The 23,163-nt window shown below is 43.2% G+C and overlaps 1 protein-coding gene across 3 annotated transcripts in view; it reads left to right on the forward strand.

Moving 5' to 3' along the window:
* TOM1L2 (target of myb1 like 2 membrane trafficking protein) overlaps positions 1–23,163 on the forward strand; it is a 56,756-nt gene that overhangs the window by 12,863 nt on the left and 20,730 nt on the right. For all 3 annotated transcript variants that reach the window (XM_036392100.2, XM_054516502.1, XM_036392101.2), the window contains exons 2-11: positions 6,037–6,121; positions 7,062–7,140; positions 8,731–8,880; positions 13,074–13,208; positions 14,139–14,297; positions 14,976–15,092; positions 17,709–17,842; positions 20,378–20,426; positions 21,545–21,668; positions 22,467–22,584. In XM_036392100.2, the coding sequence (XP_036247993.1) occupies positions 6,037–6,121; positions 7,062–7,140; positions 8,731–8,880; positions 13,074–13,208; positions 14,139–14,297; positions 14,976–15,092; positions 17,709–17,842; positions 20,378–20,426; positions 21,545–21,668; positions 22,467–22,584 (1,150 nt within the window). The remainder of the gene's footprint in view (positions 1–6,036; positions 6,122–7,061; positions 7,141–8,730; positions 8,881–13,073; positions 13,209–14,138; positions 14,298–14,975; positions 15,093–17,708; positions 17,843–20,377; positions 20,427–21,544; positions 21,669–22,466; positions 22,585–23,163) is intronic.

The raw sequence follows: 23,163 nt of genomic DNA on the forward strand, positions 1-23,163 counted from the left end.
GTGATGTTTTTCTCTGCAGCATATCTAAATCACGAGAATGTTGTAGCATGACTGTGAGTACCATGAGGTCCTTAAAAAGGCACAGTAATTATGTACTATATATTCATGATTGCAGGTATGTGTGATCTGGAAACCGGGTTGGAGGAAGTTTGGCATTTGGGTGGCACCTTCAAAAAGAAGAAAACCTGAAAGTTAATTGGAGAAAATGACAGTTCCCAGTTTACTGCTGTGCCTTCCAACAGCACTCGAGCTAAATACTCTTTAGGATTGCACGTGTGCCTGTCCACAGAGTCTCTTTATTTTATTTTAACACAGGCTCTGCAGCCATTACCAACTATTCATTTATTCAGCACCAGAAACTTTGGCAAAACAATGAATGGAAGATAAATTATTTGATCCCAAAGAGTTTTAGCGTGAGCATAGCTAAAAACCAAGTGAAAAATCACAGTGGTCATGACAAGTGGTGGCCGGTGCTGCAGCAGTCCAACCCAGATCACGTTTTCTGTAGTGCTTTGCTGTTCAGATTGAGCCCGTTTGTTCTAGCTGACTGCCTTTTTCCTGGGAAGTGTGAAGCTCAGCATTTTCAGAGCAGTGTGAAATAAGGAATGTAGAAAAAGGACTTGGAGCAGTGAGGTGGCTAATTGAAAAATGCTCTTGGAGCTGCGCGCTCTAACAAAGAAGCTGGCAGGGTTTTATGAGTAAGTCACTCCAGAGTTGAGTTTTGATCTTGAATTTTGAATGAGTCACATTTATATTTTAATAGGAGTGTTTTGATAAAAAGGAACAATCCTCCTGTTGGTTACCATAATGTCTAAGTGGCCGTGACTGTCTTTTTAAAAGCAAATACAGAGAAACAAGAATAGACTGTTGGGTCCAGGAGTATCCAAGTGTGTTATTTGAGTGTGTCTGTGTCTCCCAAGTGAAATGCCTGGAACTCAGCAGCTTTTTGAGTGCTGGGGGTCTTTGGTCTTATCTTCATTTTGCTTGGACAGCTGAAATACGTTTCCATGGCCTCTGTATGGTCTTTTCCTGGATCTTATTGATGGTGCTGTGGGGGTCATTGATGATTGAATCCAAGAGAGACAACTGCAGTCAGGAAATGTAATGGTGCTTTGAAGTGTAACACAGTTCTATAGGCTACAGCTCAGAGATGTCATTGTCCCGTTCGTTTGAACAATCCTGTCTGGTTTGCATTGCCTTGCAAAACTCTTCCTATTTTCCTGGAAGCCCAGTCTGTAAAAGCATTTTGCTTTTACCCTCAGCAGATGCCCCTCACTTCTGAGAGAGCAACGCTGCATTGAAGGGAGGGGAGCCAGCAGGATGGAAGCAAAAACCTGCTGATACTGTGGCTCCTTCTGATCTTTATTATGCAGAGTGAAATATAACATATCTGGCTGTTTGATTTGCTAATTTCAGTGGTGGAGCACAGCTGGTAGGCAGGTGGACTGTTAAGAGACAAGACAAAGATCTAAGATGTGCAATCTTATGAACTTGCAAGCAAAAAAGAAAAAACAACCACAAACCCTAAGATGTTTTGTGCTATTTGAACACCAAACACTGTTGGAGGGAAGGGGAGAAGTTTGGACTTGGAGCTTTCTTGGTTTTGGATCTCTGTAACACTATGCACTGGTGTGCATGTTTCTTGCATAAATAGAAGGTGGTTTTGTGTGTGTAGTTCATCCCAAATGTATGAATTGAGAGTCTCTGAAGCAACATCTGGAGAAGACCCAAGAGAGAAAACTGTGAGTTCTCTGAACACAAGGATCTGTTCATTCATGAGATTCTGATATTCAAACAGAAAACTGCAGTTGTGCTGTTTCCATTTCATGTTATTTCTAGCAAAGTGCCTCATTTAACTTTCCCTTTTGCCTTTTCTCCCAAGACCATTTTACAGCACCATAAAGACTTACTGGTACTTATAGATGGACTTTTGGAGAGATTTTTAGCCTGGTGCTGTCATCATTCAGGCTGGAATAGCTGCTCTCAGTGCTTCCAGCAGTCAGAATTCCAATCTCAGCTGTACAAACATGAAGATGGAGCAGTACAATGGATTGAAGAGAGCAGAGAGGAGCTTCTTGAGGATAACCAGTGTTGGTGCTTCTCTGGGAGGTCGCTTTTGCCTTGGTTTCAGGATGGGTGATAAAAGTTCTTCTGTTTTCTTCCTGCATTTAGAAGCTAATTGCTGCCCTGCCCTGTATAACCTGTTTGTTACAAGGTGATTGTATGGGAATTTCTGACCTGGTTTCCTTGTGGTGACATCTCAGGTCAGAGCAGGTTGTTTGGGCAGAGGCTTGGCTGGGGGTGTGTGCACTGAGACTGTTTGTACTGGGAACTTTACACTGCTGAACCCTCTGAGTGCTGTAAATTATACAGGATTTCAGTATGAGCAGGGAAATGCTGATATTGCCGTTTGGCAGAGCGTGGAAATGCGGCCACAAGAGTTGGATCTCAGAGGGAAGGTGTGAATGAAAAAAATAGCACCATTTTTTCTCCTTTTCCTCACAGACTACAGATAAGCTGATGCTGTGTGTGCATATGCAGTGCCCAAGGTCTGCTGTGTGTCAGGCATGGAGTGCCAGATTGTCTTTCTTCCCACCAGAACATTTATGCTTTAATTTGGGACACGTGGTGGGAACTGATAGCATCTTGTTTCAGAGAGAGACTTTCTGATAATCTCACTGGTGGTATCATGTCTCTGTGTGAGACACAAACCCAGCATTATCCCAGTGCTCATCAGAGCTGCTCCTGAGGCAGGAGCTGTGCAAGGAGCCCTTGGCACCAGGCTGGGAGCTGCCAGCCCTTCTGTGATGCAATTAAACTATACCATAAACTCTTCAGTTCAAGGCAAACTCCTCCTCATTACCTTCCCTCGTAACATTTCTTACTGCACCCTGGAATCCTTTGGTGACATTCCAGAGTTCATATGTGAATGAACTGGTGCTTTTTAATGGGTGTGGAAGAGGTTGAGGAACTGATTACTCTTTCAAAGGGGATTTGCATGATTTGTGTGCCATTCCTTTGCTGTTCTGTGTTAGTTTCCAAAATCTGTTTAATCTTGTCAGCTGTATCTGGGTGCTGTTTGAGGAGGAGCCTTCCAAAGTGTCCATGAAACACTGGACAGGTTATTGAGTATTTTTAATTTCCTGCATTTTGGCTGTGTTGGGTAGGGATTCTCCTACAGCTGAGTGCAGGCAGAGCTGTTTCACTAGAAATCCAGAATTACAACCTCCTGTGTTTTGGTTCTAGAAGAGCTCTGCGGGCTTTCAATTCGTCGCAGCACAATGCAGCTCTTCAGGCAAATCCCACCCAAACCTTCTCTGCAGCCAGTGAACTCCTTTGTACAGCTGAGAGCACTGCAGCAGCAAATCTGGGTCACACACCCTACAAAGGACACACAACTCCAGATGACAAGTGCTCGTGTGCTCTCTGTTGCTAAAGAAGAGGCTAAAATTAGCTTCTGACTCTTACTCGAATTAAAAATTACCCAAGGGGAAAAGAACTATTTCTCAAGAAGGCAACTGTTATGTCTTAAACCCACACAGTCTCAGCTGTGTATGCAGAAATGCAAAAATAAAAAGGTAGTAACCAAGTTTTTTGGGAGAAAGGGGATTTTGTTTTTCCTGGAGTATCTCAAAAAGGGAATATGACCAAGGTTATCAGGGACCACAGATGAGCATTCTAGTGCTAACCTCTGTACAGTGCTGCAGCAGCATCTCTTCACTCTGCTATCTTCAAAATACCACTTTTTTTACCTATGGAGTGCTCCCATATCCACATTTTGTCAAAATAAGCCTTAACTCCATGGGTTTTACAAGACCAGCGAGTGAATTGGCTGCCAGCACAACTTTGTGCAGGATCAGCATTTCAGCATTTCCCAAAATCATATATAAAAAGTGATTATAGCAGACCAGAGAGACTGAACATTGCTAAGTTGCTGCCTGATGCCAAATACTGTCAAGAACACACAAATTTCTTAATATAGTTTAAGATTAAGGAAACAAATGATGTGCCCAGCTTAAGGAATACTCTCTCTGTAAAGCACAATCTCTTATTTTGGAGCATTTGGCTTGTAAATCCTTTGCAGCTCTGGGGATCACCTTCTCTAGCAGATCAGATGTAGTGATGTTTTTTATTTTTATCTCTGAATGTTAAGGGTTTTTTCTAATGTTGAATAAAATGTTTTCTTAACTGATAAGCATTATATGGAGGTGAAGGCAGATCACATTCTGTAGCAATAAAACCATATGTAGGCTGTAAGAGCACAAAGCAACTAACAGAAGTGATTCTTACAAGCAGCTTTGCACAAAGATAAATTCCTGTATCTTAGAAAACAGTAAACAGCTCTGCCTGCACTCTAAATGCAGTAATTTAAAAATGTTCAGTAACCTGTCCAGTATTTATTGGACATTATGGAAGCTGTGCATCTCTCAAGCATAAAGACTTTTCATTGACCAAAGTGAACTTTACCATGAGGTGGTGATGGCTGAAAAAGATCCAGCTGGGAGATTTTCAGGCTCCATTCCCTCCCAAATGATTACACTGCACTGCTGCTTCTCAGAATGAGAAGTGAAGTCTGTAACAAATATTTTCCTGTTCCATAATCTCCTTTTCCATGGTGTCCTCTCCCTTCTGTTCAGCTCTCCCTTCTGGGGTTTTGCATAGCTGTCTGGTTTGTCTCAAACTTCTGTAATTGCTGTCCTTGGTGGAGCTGCTTTAACCATGATTTTGGTGTAGACAAGTCACTGAAATTTGAATTACCCAGGCACAGTCTTTCCCTAAACAATGTCCCATAATTATGGCCTGTGGGCATCTGTATCCTCAGTCGCAGTGATGGAAATATTAATAGGAAAAAACCACTGTTGGTAAACAAAAAGAGATGTGTGAAGTCCTTGGAGCCTGGTCTTTCCAAACGAAGTCTGCCCTGTCCTGGGGTACAGATTGGGGTTAGATGTAGACAGAAGGAGAGTTGGAGAGGATGGTACCTGTGGTTTTGTTTCTGCTTTGAAATGTTTAAAAGTGGGTTTGCTTACCCCCTTTGCCTTCCAGCATTGGATGCCAGGGATCTGTAGAAAAACCCAGAGTAATTTAGAGAAGGTCATGCCTGGCTCAAAGGTCCCCTTTTTAGATCTTTCTAGTGACAGGCTTTTATGTTCAACTTGACATCATTCCTGAGTGTGGGTAGCAGATAGGATTTGAATACTGCAAGTGAGGAGTGTGAAAAATTCCAGGGATGTTCCAGGCACTGCTAGACAGAACTATATTGATTTAGGAGGAAATCCCAAGGAGGAAATAGTTCTTGTCAACTGATTACTACAAGTTATGGTTATGCTACTCCTGCAGACGTCTATAAATTAAACTGCCAGCAGTTGGCATCTGCCACTGTCACAGTGCTATAGGTCATCCTTCCCTGGGAATTGAGTGATGCCAGAGTGACTTAACCTGCCACAAAAATAGTGAGGGAAGGTCTGGGAGGAAGGCAGAGCTTGGGAGGTGTGTACAGAGCCCCAGCATGGAGAGGGACATAGCATGGGGCAGATGTCATGATACCATGACCTGAACTGTTACGTGCTAAATGTTTTCTCATGCTAGTGGGTATTTTCATGCTGAAATTCCTTGAATTCTATCTCCAGGTTGCTGTTTTTCCTCCCTCAATCCATGTGGAGGTATTATCTGCTGAAACAGGGAGGAGGTCATACTGGTTTGGGGGGATATTTTCCTAGCTCATAACTTGCCAGCAATGCAGCATCTGAAGAGTTTAAATTTGAATTAGCTGACATTTTCCTACTCTCCCAGGAATTCAGGAGTCTTTGAAGAACAGCCCATGTATGTGGGCTGGAGGGATAATTGATTCTGTCTGGAAACCTCTATGCTGATCCCTAAAACCAGGATGGAAGGATTGACATTGTTTACTGTCAGCAGGGATTTGTTTTTTTCTGTCTGTTACTGAATAGTTTCAGCTCAGAGTAACTGAAGATGGATTGAGGTATAGACCTAATCAGGAAGATATGAAAAGATTTATTTTTCTTTACTTTACAGAAAAGGCCACAGATGGCTCTTTGCAGAGTGAAGACTGGACACTTAACATGGAGATCTGTGACATTATCAACGAGACAGAAGAAGGGTATGTGCCATTTCAGCAGACTTGGAAAGGTCCCTGAACACAATCTTCCTCTGGTTGTACTCAGCATGTGAGGAGGTGCAGTGAGGCTGGGGACAGATGCTCATGGTGTGAATGCAGTTTGCAGATCAGTTGCTTGGTTTTCCTGCTCCTTAGACCTCTCCTGCTCTCAGAAAATACTGTATGATGAGTACCTGTAGGATTCAGGATGAGAGGAAATGGCCTCAAGTTGTGCCAGGAGAGCAACTTATTTAGATGATGTATTAGCAAAAAATTCTTCACTGAAAGGGTGGTCAGGCAGTGGGTCATGCTGCCCAGGGAAGTGGTGGAACCACCATTCCTGGAAGCATTCAAAAAGCACCTGGATGTGGCATTTTGGGATGTAGTATAGTGGTGGGCTTAGTGCTGAGTTAATGGTTGCACTCAATGACCTAAGAGGGCCTTCCTAACTCAAATGATTCTGTGATAGTTTCTGTGGTCAGTCTCTGCTTGGGAGGGCTGGCATGAAAAACTTTTTGGAGAGGGTGCCACCTTTGTTTTTCAGCAGGTGTCTCTCTTTGGAATGCCTTTAATTTCAGGTGTTTGTGTAGACAGCTTTCCTGCCACACCTCCAGCACCAGAAAGCTTTGCTGCTTGCAGTCTGCAGGAGAACTGATCACTGCTCTTATTCCCTGGGCTTGTCAGAGTGGCTGTCAGTCTTCCCTGCCTAATCAACAGCCTGAATTTTTGGAGACTTGGGGCATTCCTCCTGTCTTGATTTCTGTGGTGCCTTGTCTCCTCACGTATTTCTCCATAACCCTGGTTTGGTTATAGTCAGATGGTCTGAAATTAACCCACATTCTTATGTCCAGCTGGAAATGGCAAAGGATTCATTTTCCCACAGTTTATGGGATGTGAAAAGCCTGTCTGAGCTGTCTGTTAAAATGGTGTGTTTCTCCTTCAGGCCCAAGGATGCCATTCGAGCGCTGAAGAAGAGACTGAATGGAAACAAAAATTACAGAGAGGTCATGCTGGCGCTGACGGTGAGTGGGGGCAGGCTGGAATGCTTCAAAGGGCAGAACCCTTTTGTCATTTTCCTCTTCCTGGCACTCTCTTGAATGTACACACTATTTCCTTTAACAGCCACTGCTCTGCCCTTTTCTTCTCTCCAATTGCCTCCTCACTTCCTTGGGGAGAGCTGTTGGAAGCTTTGCATAGTGGTTTTCCAACTCAATTGATTTCTGCTTCTTTTCGTGGCTCTTATTCATCCCAAGTACTGACTGAGGAGAGTTAAAGTGGCTCAAATGGGTCTGTTACTCTTTGAGGTTTTCCTTTCTACTCTCATTTCCCTGTGTCCAACCATTCCTCCACTCCAAGGCAACAGCTGTGGACGTATCTGCAAGTGAGGACGATGAACTTGCCATATTTTCAGCTTCATAAGTAGCTGATGCACAATTTCCCTTGTGAATGAATCTCTGTAGGAGACAATGCATTAATTTATGCTGATCTAATTTCACTCAATAAAGTGTAAATTATATTCTGTGCATTCAGACAGCACTGCTAAGGTGTGGGATAATTTAGCAGTGACCTTTCCTGCTGATGGCTTTAGCTGGAGCTTTCCTGGGTAGTGCAGCCCTCCTGAGTGGGGTGCTGGGCTCTGGCAGTAACTAGATCGAGTTATCCTGCTGTGGGGAGGTGATCTGCATGATTCTTTCACAGAGCTCTTGTTGCATCTCCCTGACGAGGCGTAACCGTACTTTCTGTCTTCTTGCCATTTCCTATCCTGGATTGTCATTTTGACAGATTACCAAAGTCCAAACCATGAGATTATCCATTGTGCAGGAAAGAGCAAAATCCATCAGGAATGAGCCCGTGTCATCATGGCTGATGAAAGTGGCTGAAGGAGGAGAGTAATTACAGATTCCTCGGTACAGAGCCGCAGTGGTTATTAGGCATGGCTGTAAGGAGAAGTGACGCGTTGGATTTATCTCCATGCTAATCATGTTCTTCAGAGAGAAATCAACAGCTGTTCTTCCATGGCAGTTGAATGGCAAGTGGAAGGTGCCTCCAGCTAGGTTGCAGGGGGAAAATGTGTCAAAGTATAACCTGTCAGAGCATTCACAGGGGAGTGTTTTGAATGAGTGAAGATCATTCACCTGAATTCCCAACTCTAAAACATGGCTTATAGCTCGGAGCAACTGGGTCCAGCTGTGTTCCAGGCACATAGAAAATGGTGGAGTGGCACAGCACGATAATATCTCACTGTGACAGGATGTCCTCTGTCTTACCTGCTCCTGATGTGCTGCTGTGTACTTGGCTGTTCAGCTGCACTGGCTGGAAAGTTCTGCTTTGAAGACAAAGAAACTTTCTATTTCTTTACCTTGAAAATAGGAAATATGGATCACAAAAATGCCCAATATGTTAACAGTGGGTGAGGTACAGCTTAATGTGTGTGTAGAGAAGTCTTTTGGCAAAACTGGGGAAGAAGAGTAGTAAGAGTATAAATGTAATCTCCCCTCTATCTTCTCACCCTCCCATCAAAACATCTAAAATAAATTTAAAAACCAGGTGCTGTATGTGTGTGATCAAGCTTTGCTCCAACAATGAATGTTGGGTTTTCTTTGTGTGTGTAGGTGTTGGAGACCTGTGTGAAGAACTGTGGCCATCGCTTCCATGTCTTGGTGGCAAACCGTGACTTCATCGATGGAGTTCTGGTGAAAATCATCTCACCCAAGAACAACCCCCCCACTATAGTACAGGATAAAGTCCTAGCACTGATTCAGGTACACAGCTTGTCTCTGCTTCCATATGTTGCTGCCTGAAATAAGGACTGTCTGCTTCGATGCTACGCATCACTAAACATGCTGTCATCGTTAAAAATCTGGCAAGTTTTTTATATATAAACTCAAACAATATATCCAGATTGGTGGGGAAAAGCAGACATGTACACACATAGATATTTTATCCAGGGAGGGCTGTCTGGATTCTAGTCAGAGAGGTACCACGCTAAAACAGGGGGATTTAATAAAAGGTAAATGGATGCTTTTGCAATTTAACAGTCATATCTAGAAGCTGGAGACTTGCCTCGGTGATGAGCTTGTCATCTGAGGCCAGGAGATTTCAGAGGATTGTGCTTTTGGTGTCAGCTGCAGAACACTTGCTTTTCTGTGTCTGTTTCCCTGACCGGAAAATGGAGCTGTTTCCCCCCATTTGAAAGCATTCTGCATTCCTTTCAAAGATGGTTATAGAAAAGTAAATGACCATATAGGAATTAAAATGCTTTTGGTGTCTTTTCTGTGGTTATTGTGCAGTAAAAGCACACTGTCAGATCCTTGCCTGCAGTGGGAAGTTCAGCCATGGGCCTGTCTGCCACTTCTCCTTCTGTGCAGCACAACAATAAGCAGCCGTGTTAATTCCACAAACCATTAGCCACACATGAGGAAACATTGGTGCCTGCCTGGAGGAAATCTGACAATTATAGGAAGCTTTATCACTAAGCTTCCACAGGCTACTGCATACACCAGAGACTAAAAGACACTGCGTATTTAAAATGATATAAACCTGCTGCAGTGTTCCTTGTGGGGAGGTATTTACAAATGCACAGCATCATTTGCCAGATATACTTCTGATTTTTATGGCAAAGCATGCACTTGGATTTCTGCTGCTTTATTTTTTATTTGGATACAGGGATAGGGCATCCTTAGAGCATGACAATGTAAATAAGTGATTTTCAAACAGGAAATAGGTAGGGTGGTGGAATTAATGGGCATTGAGTTGGGGTCTTTGGGGTCCCTTTATTTCTGGTATATGATTTTGTGACTATTCAAAAAAAAATAGCACAAAATTAATGAAATTATTAAAAGCAATTCTTGTGCATCTGACTGAGCCCTCAGGTTTCTGCCTCCCTTGGTGGGAGAGTGGATGCATGCAGTAACCAGGAGATGAGGTTAAAAACTGTCTCATAAAGATAAACTGGGTGTGTTTCCATGTTATTTTAGGGAATGTTGGTTTTGCTGGGCTCTGGGTTTAAATGGATTCCCAGTGGTGAATGCAGCTAAGATGGGAGTATTTGTAACATAATCAGAAAGCCACAGTCATTGCCTCAGTGTATTAAACAGAGCTTTATCTGAGGAGACTTAGTGCAGTAGAGCTAAAAGCCTCACTCTGGGTACTAAATGCCTTTTGATATAAAAAGCCTGAAAATGATGAAGGTTGCCTGTGGGTGGGTTCTGTACGTGTCTCTTTAGCTGGAGGTGGCAGGGGACTTTGTTTTCCAGATTGCCTGACAAGTTTGGAAGAGTGATGGCAGCCACTCATCCCAGGTGCTCTATGGACACACACCCCCAAAATACCTCGTGACAGCTTCACTCAGCTTAGGCTGTGCTCTGGAGAGCTCCCTGGGGTTGGAGTTAGCCCCGTCCCAGAGGGCTGATCTCAGCTTTGTCCCACCAACATTGTATTTATCCCTTTCTATATCCAGGTTTTTTTATGGGGGAATTAATAAGAAAGGAAATGAGAGGATTAATAGCCCAGACTTGGAAGCATGCAAGAGAACTGTACAAACAGCACACATCTTCAGGCACACAGCTGGGAAATTCACGGGCCTTTCCATAAAAAGGGTAGATAAAGCTGCCATCCAGTTTCTTATCTAGAGACTTGTTTTGAGATGCTGAGCATCTTGTGTCTCACTTTCTCAACCTATTTCCCAGTGTACATGAATTAGCATATGTTACACAGTGCTTATCCTTCCTTCTTCACCTTGCTAGGAGGCCTTGGAAATATTCCTTGTCACTGTGCCCCTGGTAAGAGCTGGCCTGTCATCCAGTGTCCAAACACTGGGATGGTCCCCAATTTAGGGGCCTGATTTACAATGGTATTTAAATTACCCATTTGGGCACACTGTGGGATTTATCCTGAAATATCTACATTTGATAATCTGGCCCAAAGTTATAGAAGCTCTGAATTCAGTTTCCCCTCTGTCCTACACGTGTTTGGACAATGGGCAGGTCTCCTAAGCTCTAGTGTAGCTCTTTATCCATAAAGCAGAGCTGATATTGCAGCTGCCTGGTTGGGTTGTAAGCTGTCTAGGACAGGGATTGTCTTACAATGTGTGTAGACAGCACTTAGGACAATAGTGCCTGTCCTGCTTGTGACCTCTGAGACACACTAATGTAGATAATGCTCCCAGCTCAGGTGAAGAAGAATACAAATGGAAGTGTCTCCTTTCTCCAGGGAAGAGAATTGCAGAAGAGAGAATATTTTTAAAAGGTGGAGTGCAGATGAAATGAGATCATTTTGCAAAATCCACAGGAAGCCAGTGAAAGAGGGGATGCATTAGTTCTTCCTCCTGGACAAACAAGCTTCACTAAAAACTGGGGACAGAATGCAGCATATTTTTGCCTCTAAGTTTCTTTTGAGTGATGATTATTAAATAGAACATTCCTTGCCTAGCACTTTTCACTTTTGCTTGCAAATAGAGTTGAAGTGGTGAACACCATTATGTAGAAGCATCATTCAGATGGCTTCTGATGTAAATTGAAATGGCAGTGAAATGGCAAAGGTGGAGTTACTTGTGCAGTCAAAACCTCCATCAGAATTGGGGATGTTTTGGAAGGTCAGTTCCAAGGAAACAATGGCTGTGTGCTGTCAGAGCTGTTTTCTCTGGCTCATGCAGGGCTGTTTGGGCTTGCACTGCATCAGAACAGTTGATGCAGTTAATTTACTCTTAACAAAGCTGAGAAGCAAACCCAGGATTGTCTGCTTGCACCTGATAATGGATTGTCTCCTGGGCGCAGATGGTAGGAAATGCTCTCTTAGAATTGAACAGGATAGGAATGCAAGTTAAAAATTAATATTATTTTTTATCTTACTTTTCTATCTTGGATTTCTGTTCTCTCAAATATAAAAAATGGCTCAAAGAGCTTTTAAAGTAAAAATAGTCAAAGAATTAGTGTAAAAGTGATGACTAAATGAATTAAGTTCTGAGCCCACGTGCGTCTCGCAGTAGTTCTGGATCCAGCACACTGATACCCTGCTCCGCACATGTGGGGGTTTGTGGAATGCTTCATTTTTTAATTGAGTCATAGTATTTCAGTTTTTCCTTCCTCTACCTTTTTAATATTTGGTTCATTTCCAACACAAGTGAGAGGGGTTGAGGCTTTTAGCATGCTGTGCTCCCAGCAGCTTCGTGAGTGCGGGAGGCTGGCTAGCCAAGAGAAGCACTTAGGACTCCCACTGAAGGAAAAGCTCAAATGTGAATTGAAGTCTTTTTAAACACCAGAGAATTCATGCAGGAGAGATATTATGAATGTTCTGGCTGTGGGAATTTCTCTCTTTTAAACTCATCCTTTGTGCCACACTGGGGTGTCTTGAGTGTTGGATATGCTCTGTCAGAGCCCAGGCGTCGTTAGTTCTGCTGCTCAGGGGACTGTCTCTTTCACAGGACAAGAACCTCAGAAAGGACCTTTTTTTTAAATTTAAGTCTGGTCCAAATAAAACACTGAAGACAACTTGGTTGCTCTGTTTTTTCCTTTGGCAACAAATGAGGATGTTTCATAAAGTGAATGAAGATTACTTGAGATGATTGTACAGCTTTGGGAATTTTGGTTAGATCTGTTGAATCTTTCACACAGACCTTTTCTGGTGGGTCATTTGCTGTACTATATGCCAGAAAAGATCAGCATCAATCACTGCTGAGGAGAGGAGATGGGAAAAGACTTTCATGTATGTTCACAGATTTTGGTGATGTCAGGAGCTACTCAGAGCTACTCTGCACTGGGTTCCTGTCTGTTTTATATCTGAATAAAATGTATGGGTGACTGTCTTAATATTTGCAGGATCTTTTAGACCAGGTCTGATGATTCCAGTTTTCCTTTGAAGCTGAAATCTATGAAAGCTTTTACAGTCAGTATCTGAGGTCATGGTGGGGCTGGAGCTTCATTTGAAAGGTTTATGGATCATCCCTCGTGTTTTCCAGGCTTGGGCTGATGCCTTCCGAAGTAGCCCCGATTTAACTGGAGTAGTGCACATTTATGAAGAACTCAAGAGGAAAGGCATCGAGTTCCCCATGGCAGATCTCGATGCTCTGTCTCCAATACACACACCACAGAGGGTAAGCTACAGCCTTGCAATTCCAGGCATGTTTTCCCAGGATGTCTAAGTAGTTGGATAACTACTCGTTTTTCCTCTCCCATTTATCTGAATTTGGCTCATTTTCTCACTCCTGGAAGGACATTTTAATAGTGAAAGGGCATGTAAGAGGGGCATAATACAGGCTGATAAGCTATCTCCTCCCTTGAGTCAATCATCAATCTGAGGAGTTGTAAATTGTAACATTTAATCTTGTACCATAAAACCACCAAACAAATGCAACTAAATTCTTCAAAGAGAGCCCAGCAGGATTTATGATTGAGATTTACTTCTTTTGCTCAAAAGTGTGGCTGCTTCTTTTGGTGATAACCCTGAGCCAAGGTCTGCCTGTCTATTAGGGGTGTACAGAGTCTGAATCTCTCTGATCCCACAGTAATGTGAGAACTTTACACCTCTGGAAGTTAGGTCTGGAAAGTCAACAGAACTGCTGCTTGGAAGCAACTTAATGATCACAGGTGTTCTGATTATTCACTCTGAAAACTGAAGTTAATGAATCTTTGAAGCAGCAAATGCAAGTGATCAAGGACTGAGAGATTACAATTCTTGTGTCAAGGTTAATTAAATTCAGTATCTACGTATCACATCATTTTTTGGAAGCCTGCAACTTAATTCCTAGTTTAAAAGAATTTATAATTATTTCTCTTTGCCTCTTGTTTTTATTTTGCTTCTCACTTCTCTTGTAAAACTAAATGGACTTAAATGCTTGTGGGTTGGGTCAAAAGAGATGGGCATGGAAGATTTTTGGAGCTGCCAGTCTTTTCTAGTAGCTGCACTGACCTTTCCCACAAGGTGCAATTATGTTCTATATTTGAGCCTGTTTGGCCTGAGGTTGCTGACAAAGCAAGTGCTGTCCCAGCTCAGCTTTTGAACTCCTGTCTTTCTGATGTGGCAGAGTGTTCCTGAAGTTGATCCTGCAGCAAATATGCACAATTCCCAGTCTCAGCAAAGGATGAGCAGCAGTTCTTACTCTTCGTCCTCTCCAACGGCCTATTCTGCTCCTCAGGCCCCAGCCTTGAACGTGACTGGTCCCATCACTGCTAACTCTGAACAGGTATTGGCATGTTGATTCTTTCGAGTGGGACTCTTTCAGCAAAGCAAATTAGAAATTAATTAGCAGAGGAACTTTCATTTTAACCCTTTGGACTTTGTCTCCTAGGTCTGGCTGTACTTAGTAATCATTCTTCCTGTTATAGTGTAAAATCTGGGCTGTGCATGTGTCTCTGTGGCCTGGTAATGGCAGCACAATCTGCTGGTCCAGCCCTCTCAGCAGTATTTTAGCAGTTATTCCCATTAGCCCCTCTCCTTTCAAGGCACAGAATGTCTTGCAGATGCAGGAAGTCAAGCTCTTGCAAATGCCCTAATAGAGGATTTTCTTTTCTCCCTGCAAAATGATAACTTCAGAGCCAAAGATTCTACTTAATATATGTACATCTTTCCCACACTGGAATGAGGCACCACAGCCAAGGTCTGGCTTTAGGTGCTGTTTGCAATTGCTTCCCTTCCATACAGACACAGCACATCTGGGTTTGTGATGATAATTCTTCTCTTTTTCTCTTCCTTTTCTCCTGGGTAAACTTTTTATCTCTTTTGGTTTTTTCCTGCTAGAATGTCTGGAGCCTGAGATATCAAGTCAGACAGAACCAGAGATATCTCAAAGTCAGTTCTTGAAAATGAACTGCTTCAACTAAAAGATTATGCAGTGTTTTGCTGTCTTGTTACCCCAATTTAGATTGCCCGGCTGCGCAGTGAGCTGGATATTGTTCGTGGGAATACAAAAGTGATGTCTGAAATGCTGACAGAAATGGTACCTGGACAAGAGGATTCCTCAGACCTTGAGTTACTCCAGGTAAGTTTCCTAGAAGATATGATTCTGATCCTTTCTGTGCTCGTGTTTCTCTGGGGGTGTGTTTTGTTGTAGCTCACTCCACAGCCCTTGCTTGGATTCATAATGGATCTCGGCTGTGCCTGACCCTGGCAAGTGCCATCACTTTGATTTTCTTCATTTGTTAAAGCTTCCAGTGACAAGGATTTCCTGACTTCCCTTGAAACTTGTTCCAGTGCTTTCCTCTTTGTGTAGCTAGAAATTTTTCCCAGTGTTGAATATCAGGTCTCCTTTACCACTAAGCAGCTTAGAATTGCCACAGGTTCTGTAAGCCCTGAGCATTCCTGCTTCTTTTACACTCCTCATCACCACTTGTACAGTGTCAAAACATTCCCAGTCACCATGCAGGAAAAAGCACTCCATATTTCCATCTGGACCAAAGAATGCAAAGGGTCTGTGGGTTCTCTACCACTTGAAATCTTATCTATGAACTGATTGTCTTTCCAGAAGATGTGTTTTCCTGAAGGTGTGGTGTCTTAAGGCAAGTGCTCAGGTGAGGTTCTGTGGTGTCCAGAGGGCTAGACTGGGTAATCAGGAGGGAATTCTCTGCAATCCATTGCAGCATTGTGCATCTCAAGAAGGAAAACAGTATAAAATGAGCTCGTGTCTCAGGCTTCACACCTATTTCCCCAGGCTAGTGGTCATGGGATGGCCTTTGGGCTGAGGAAAGTCACAGAGTCCCACAGATGAGGAGCACTGCAATCTGACATTCCAGCTGCTGCCCTTAGGGTGGGATTTGCCTTTCCACAGCTTCAGAAATAGCTTTCTGTTCTGATCCTCCAGCAGGGAGGATGGGCTCCCACAGCAGTCCGTTCGGAGGAAGGCAGGGAATTGCTCTCTGTGATACATCAGAGTTTGAAATCCATCCAAAAACTGGTCTCTCCCATGCAGTGGCATTGTGTGTTTGTCTCAGAGCCATCATGGCAGCTGATGAGAGGCTCTGCAATAAAGAGCCTTTCAGTCACTGCCCATTTGGGTCGAGCTGCTCAAAACAAAAGCAGCTTCCAGGAAACCATGACAGGCCGAAATCGAACAGTTTGCTTACACTGAGAAACAGCCACCAGCATCTTGACAGTGTAACCTTAGAGCACAGCTTTAAGGTGAAAGAACTTGATCATAAAATGGAGTGACAGCAACGATTCTTTACTCCAGCTGGTTCCCTTCTGTGACTGATGCAGCCTAAATCTGAATCACAGAGCTGGGGAGAACCCGTTTTTGATCACAAAGGATGGTTAGCCTTTTGAGGGCTCTGAGCTGGGTGCTGCATGCAAGGACTCCTCGCTTTGAGGTTTATATAGCCCTCCTCCTTAAATAATTCCTGACATTTTCTCCAACAATCAAATGTAAACAGCCTGTGAGAGAGCCAGCTCTGAGCAGAATAGATAGGTACTGTCAGCCCTCTCAGAAAGGCAGCAAACAAACCTCTGAAATGTCACAATCTGCTTCCAAAGTGATGGGATCAAAACTGACATTGGAGAACACATTCCTCAAGCTGTTAAGGCAGCTGGATTGCACTAGGTGAAATTTATCCAGAGCTTAGGATGTCAGACCATGCAAGGAAAACAAACACATTTTTGCTTTCATCCTGAAGGTTGTGTACCAACAAGTCATCCTTGTTTAGTGCTGAATTTTTGCTGTGAAGTGGAGCTGGGAGGAGTGGAAGATGACAGAGGGACATGCTTTAGCTGGAATGTGTCAGTGCTTATTGAAGTAAAACCGTTGGCCTGATCAGAGGCACCCTGCCATACGTCATGTTTCTTCTTGCTGTTCTCCTCAGCAGACCAGTTTGACCTTTAGTCTTGAGGCCTTTCAGGACTACAGAATTCTGCTAAGTATTTGGTGATGGAAGAGATGTCCTGGAAGCATGAGAAGTCCTGGTCTAGGCAAACTGAAATCTAGATTTCTTGATGACAGGCTTTTAAAATAAATGCCCTCCCTCTGCATTCCTTAAAATGTTCTTCTGAAACTCCCCATTGCCTTTGTGCGGTCTCTTGTCAGTGCACTTGCTCAGTGGAAGGGAACATTTCTGTGTGTCTCAGTGCTGGAGGGTGTGTGAAACACTCACCTTTTCATGCTCCTGCTCCTTGGTTTGTCTTTACCCTCATGTTCTCTGAAGCTGGTGAGTTCTCGTCCTAGCACACACTTAGTATTTGTGGTAGCCCTGATGAGCCTTTTTTCCCCCACGTGTTCCACCTTACACATCATTTAGTTTTTAAGGATGATACTGCCAGGAAGAGCAGATTGAATTTTCCTTGAAAGCTTTCTTCTGGGAAGATGTTGTATTAACATGTTTTATTCTTAAAACAGATGACTAAAATACAGATATTTATTTTCTGAAGTACTCAGAGTTAAAGAAGAATCAGGAAGTTGAATTGTGAATAGGCCCTCAAGGTTTTATGCCAGCATCTCTTGAAGGGCGTTTGATTAGATGTGCTTTTGGGTGACATTTAATCATGCAAAGATAAACTTGTCTTAGTGTTTCTCAGTTGGGGGATATGTTTGGCTGTGAACAGAGCTCAACTAAATCTACTTATTGCTTGTTGCTTATCAGACTGTGTGTGCACAATGCATTCCTCCTAGGAGCTGAACCGAACCTGCAGAGCCATGCAGCAGAGAATTGTGGAGCTTATCTCACGAGTGTCCAATGAAGAAGTCACAGAGGAGCTGCTGCATGTGAATGATGATTTAAATAACGTCTTCCTCCGATATGAAAGGTGGGGCATCTCTCCCAGCAACCATTTACATTCATTCAGGGTTTTCACGTAAGAATAAAATAGGTCAGTTGGTGAAATTGGGCCTTCTGGGCCAAGGGTCTAACATGACACAGAGAACCAAACCACAGGAACCATTTACACAGCGTTTTTATGGCCTTTTATGGTAACATTCCTGTTTCAGTTGATTCTTTTAATACTATGATTTTTTTTTTTTGGTACTATGCATAGAATTTTTGTAGGGCATATCCATAAAATGCAATGCAACCTTGTGAAAATGCTCGAGTCTGCAAGTCCCTTTTGTGCAGGGCTGTACAGGTGTAGGGACTTGGGACCAAAAATAGCTCAGCCACAGTCACTAGTTCCCCTGCTAGCCCAGGCTCTGCACAAATCTCTGTGCTGCTTCCTGGCTTAGGGAGGCTCCCATGAGCTCTCTCTGCCCTCTGATCTCTGAGCTCTCAGTCCCAGTGCTGGTGCAAGGGGAGCTGCCTGAGGTGGGCGGGAGCACTGAGCATGCAAAGGATTTGTTTTTAAGTAACACTTAAAATCTTGAAAAACAAAAAAAGCCTGTCTTGTGCAGAGCTAATGTTTCGAAGAGCTGGTCTGCAGGAATCATCCCCAGGGACAGGACTTGGGGCACAGGTCTTTCGACATGTCAGACAAAGGCACTGTCAGGCACATCTGCTGCAGGAGGTGACACGTGATGCCGCAGTCTTGGGAAAGTTTAATCTTCCCCTTAATGACAGGCCTGGGGAGCGAGGCACCAAAGAGTAGCCTTTGTTCCTTGCTCTTAGCACAGGGCTTTGTTTCTCAAGCTTTTAAAAATAAATTAGACTCTAGATCTGTGAATTTGTGCTGTCACGGCAAAGGCTGCAAAGACGACTCGGTGCCCTCGATTTTGCCTTTGATTTCGTCGTTCAGAGGAGATGGGGCAAACTTTGAAACAAACGCTGGCTTTTTGTGTGAAATGGTGTGTGTTTCATGCACAAGCAGGGTTCTACAAGTGGCAGAGTGCAACTATCACTGAGGTTTAGTCTGGTCACCCTTAATATTTTTTCTATTTCCCCCCCATCTGCGACTTTGCTGACTGTGGCTGATGTGTTTGTAGTCATTATTCATGAAAAGGGAGCTGAGCGATGTTAGCAAGCCATTTGTGGTGGAATAGCTGCACTGGTCTGAGCATTCAATAAATTCCAGTTCCTCCTCTGCTATTCCAAAAGCTCCCCATCCATCATGCTGATTTCTAGCACAGGGACCAGGCTCCATCAGTGACTCAAGCAGGAGCTCTGGCCTTTGCTGTGAAGCGTTGGGATGTAAATGAACAGAAGCCTTTTGGTGAGAAATGAGGTGGGAGGTGTCTTAGGTTTCCAGCAAAGGGAGTTGGATTTCCAGTAATAGCAAACACCCACAGTTTCCTAAAATTGAAATTTGGGCCTGAATTTGGTTTTGCTGCCTTTTAAGTCTGTATTTTCCTCTGTTACATTAAGAAAACATTTTAGTTTGCTTGACATTCCCTGTTGTATTTTGTCCATCTGGGAGAAAACCCATAAGATTATATGATTTTTGCTGGAAAGAGAGACTGCTTCTGAAACTACTTTGAAAAATTCAAACCTCCAAGAAATCATGGTGCTTTTCCATGGTGAGGAAGGAGGTCAGACTGGCCTCAGACAGGCTATGGGAGCAGGTAGTTCCCCTGCTGTTTTGAGTTCATAGAATTACAGAATGGTTTTGGTTGGAAGGGACCTCAAAACTCATCCAATCCCACCCCCTGCCATGGGTGAGGACACCTTCCACTAGACCAGGTTGCTCAAAGCTCCATCCAGCCTGGCCTTGAAGACTTTCATAAAAGCTGGGTTTAGGTTTGTGGCCTCAGATGCACAGAATAAAGAAGAGATCAGAGCTTGACTAACCCAACATCTTCTCCTTAGAAGTACCAAGGTTTTATCCAACATCATTACTTTTCCTGTTGGAAAGTACCAACCTATCTGAGCATAGGCTGTGACCATCTTTGAGTTGTCTCAGGATGTTTTAAGCAATGAATCTGCTGCCCATTGTCCCTCGTGCCACGTGTGCCTGGCTTGGGCTGTGCCACACACACATGGCTCCTCATTTACATTATTGCAGCAAGAGGGAGCTGGTAAGTGGGAGTGAGCCGAGCTGCAGTGCTTGGCTTGTTGAGCTGTGAGCATCAATCTTGCTGCAGTTCCTCCTGTCCCTTGGCTCACACAACAGTCTGTCACAAAGCACTTAATGATTAAAAAAAAACCCCAAACCAAAAGACAAATCCTGCAGTGGTTTTCAAGCATGTTTGTTCTGCAAGATCAGATTAGTCAACTTAAAATCCACCTTTGCCTAGAGTGCAACTTCTCAGCAATCCTCCCTTTGTCCTGGCCTGGAGTTTAAGCTTTCAGACTTCCCTTTGGAGCCAGAGAAAACTTAGTTCAGTGGCAAGCATGTCATGACTTGGTTATAAACTCATGTTTTTTATTATTTATTGGTAGCTTTGATAATCTGTGTTGGGGTTTTTTTCCTGAACAGATTTGAACGATACAGATCGGGACGCTCAACACAGAACGCCAGCAATGGAGTAAGTACCTCACTCCTTTGATTCTCTAATACCAGCTGCAGTACTACCAGTAGTATCACACCTCACTCCTTTGATTCATACCAGCTGCAGTACTACCAGTAGTATCACACCTCACTCCTTTGATTCTCTAATACCAGCTGCAGTACTACCAGTAGTATCACACCTCACTCCTTTGATTCATACCAGCTGCAGTACTACCAGTAGTATCACACCTCACTCCTTTGATTCTCTAATACCAGCTGCAGTACTACCAGTAGTATCACACCTCACTCCTTTGATTCATACCAGCTGCAGTACTACCAGTAGTATCACACCTCACTCCTTTGATTCGTACCAACTGCAGTGCTATCAGTAGTATCCCACCTTCTACCTGCCCAGCCCTGTGTCCTGCCTGTACTGGCTAATGGTGGATGCCAGGAAAAGTAAGAATGTGGCAAATCCCAAGGGACAACTTTTAGCTCAGGAAGTCACTTCACAGTAAAACATCTCTATGTTTACAATCCTTGATGAATTTTCATTCCTCTATTAACTTTTTTGATTGCTTTTGAGTCTGTGTGGACTTTAGGAGTTCACAATGTCCTTAAGCAATAAGTTCCACAGTTTCACTATACATTTTTACATATTTATTTTGCATTTATATATAACAAATATTTTGTTTACATTTGATCAAGTCACTTAATGATTTTTGTTTGCTTCACCTAATTTTTCTTCACTGTGTCTTACAATACCACTGTTCAGGTTAATTTTCTTCCTGCCATTCATAATTTTAAGAACCACTCTTATCTCCTATTTAAGCAGCCCCTTTCCAAGCTGAAGAGTTCTAATTATTCTTTAAATGAAAATTCTTTTGTAGTTGTTTTATAGTGTTCAAGGTCTGAGTTCATGATGAATCTGTACTTCTATTATGTTTTCTCTTCTGCATTCATAACTATTTCCTCTGTTTACTGTGCTTTACCATTTCTTCAGCAAAGACTCTGTATTGACACTTCAGTCACAACAAAGAAGTTTTGTTTCTGAAAACAGTTTATACCTAATGTGGACAATTGTGGTGTTTAATGTTGTACTGCAAGAAGAAATTTCTGGCATTTGTAACTTCTGTGTTTCTTGTGTCCTGACAGGTACTGAATGAGGTGACAGAAGATAATTTAATAGATTTGGGTCCTGGCTCTCCAGCTGTGGTGAGCCCAATGGTTGGAAACTCAGCACCTCCATCTTCACTTTCTTCACAGCTTGCAGGGCTTGGTGAGTGCCTGATCTAGATCAAGCTCTCCTCTACCTATTAATGTTGCCATGTGGCCTCTAAAAGGTTTGGGTATTTTGCTCACAGGGGGATTAGAAGGCATTCCCACTCTCCTGCACTGTGGCAATCTGCAGTTGAGAACCAGCCTGGCACAAAGGGAGGGATTTATTAATCAGAGGGAAGACTGGCAGAGAGGGTGCAGGTTGTTGTTCATGGCAGAACTTGTACTACTACTTCTATTTCTGCTTAGTTATAGTTCTCTGTGAAATCAGCCTGCTGATGTTCTTGATTACCCTTCTACAAATAATATTTGAAACCTTTGGGTGAAAGGTTTTATGAAACTCTTAGGTGGTTTGCATTAAATCAAACCAAAGATTGTGTGGTTGGATCGCTGGGTTTGACTGAAGGTTCTCCACCTCTTTCAGCACTGCACCAATACCATATCCCTTTGTTTGAAAGTGTTGGTTTCACAGTCAGTCACTGAGAGAAACATTGAGGAGAAAACTACTGTCCATGCCCAAAATTTTGGACTGTGTTAGTGACCACTAAATATCTCAGGATATTGGCAGCAGGTTCACACCAATTCCCAAATGCTGGCTTCTTGATGAGGAGCATTTATGGAGTGCTACTTCCAAGATGAATTAGATAATCTCTACATTTTTCTTTTAAGAACACCTGATTAGCATCCTCCAGCCTTTCCTGAACAAAACTGTCCTCAGTGCTGCAGCTGTTAATGATGATGGTGTTTGCATATAGTTTGCTATTTTACTGGTTCACTATTTTTTCTCCTCTGGTTGCAGACTTGGGCACAAACAGCGTCAGTGGCACACTCAGCTCCCTCCAGCAAAGTAATCCTCGTGATGACTTTGACATGTTTGCACAGACAAGAGGCAGCTCCTTGGCTGAGCAGAGAAAGAAGTAAGTTGTCTTCAGCACTGAGTCATGGCACTGCTGTTTTCTAAGGGCATAAATCTGAAACTTCTTGACTTCAGACTGAAAAAGTAATTTTGGTGCATGTTTTTGTGCTTTTAATCCAATCCCTATCCTTTTGGTTGTTATCAATATGAACAAGTGGAGAAGTTCTTGCTGCTGGACAGAGCAGATTGGCTGGGTACTGTCTTAGTTAATGAGCTCACTGGAAACTTGGAAGTGTGCTGGCCTGTACTCCTGCCTTCTCCTAAAGGCTTGTCATCCCATCCACCCATGTTTGAGATACAGGAGCAGAAGGGTCCTTCACCTGAAGGTCATGGATGTGCTTTGGTGACTGAATTACTGTCATCAAAGGCTTGGAAACAGAATTACCATCCAGTTAACTCTCCTTTTGGCCCCAGTCAGACTCTCACGGGCTGTCAAGGCAGTGTAGCTTGCCTGGCTTCATGCTACCCCTAATTTGTTTATATGCATAGGGCTTGCATCTCTAGAGCTGCAAATCTGGCACTTTCAAGGGCATTTAACAGGTCAAATTATTTTAATGTAAAATAAATCTATGCACTTACT

This window comes from Molothrus ater, chromosome 16 (genome assembly GCF_012460135.2).
Source record: "Molothrus ater isolate BHLD 08-10-18 breed brown headed cowbird chromosome 16, BPBGC_Mater_1.1, whole genome shotgun sequence".
Taxonomy (NCBI): domain Eukaryota; kingdom Metazoa; phylum Chordata; class Aves; order Passeriformes; family Icteridae; genus Molothrus; species Molothrus ater.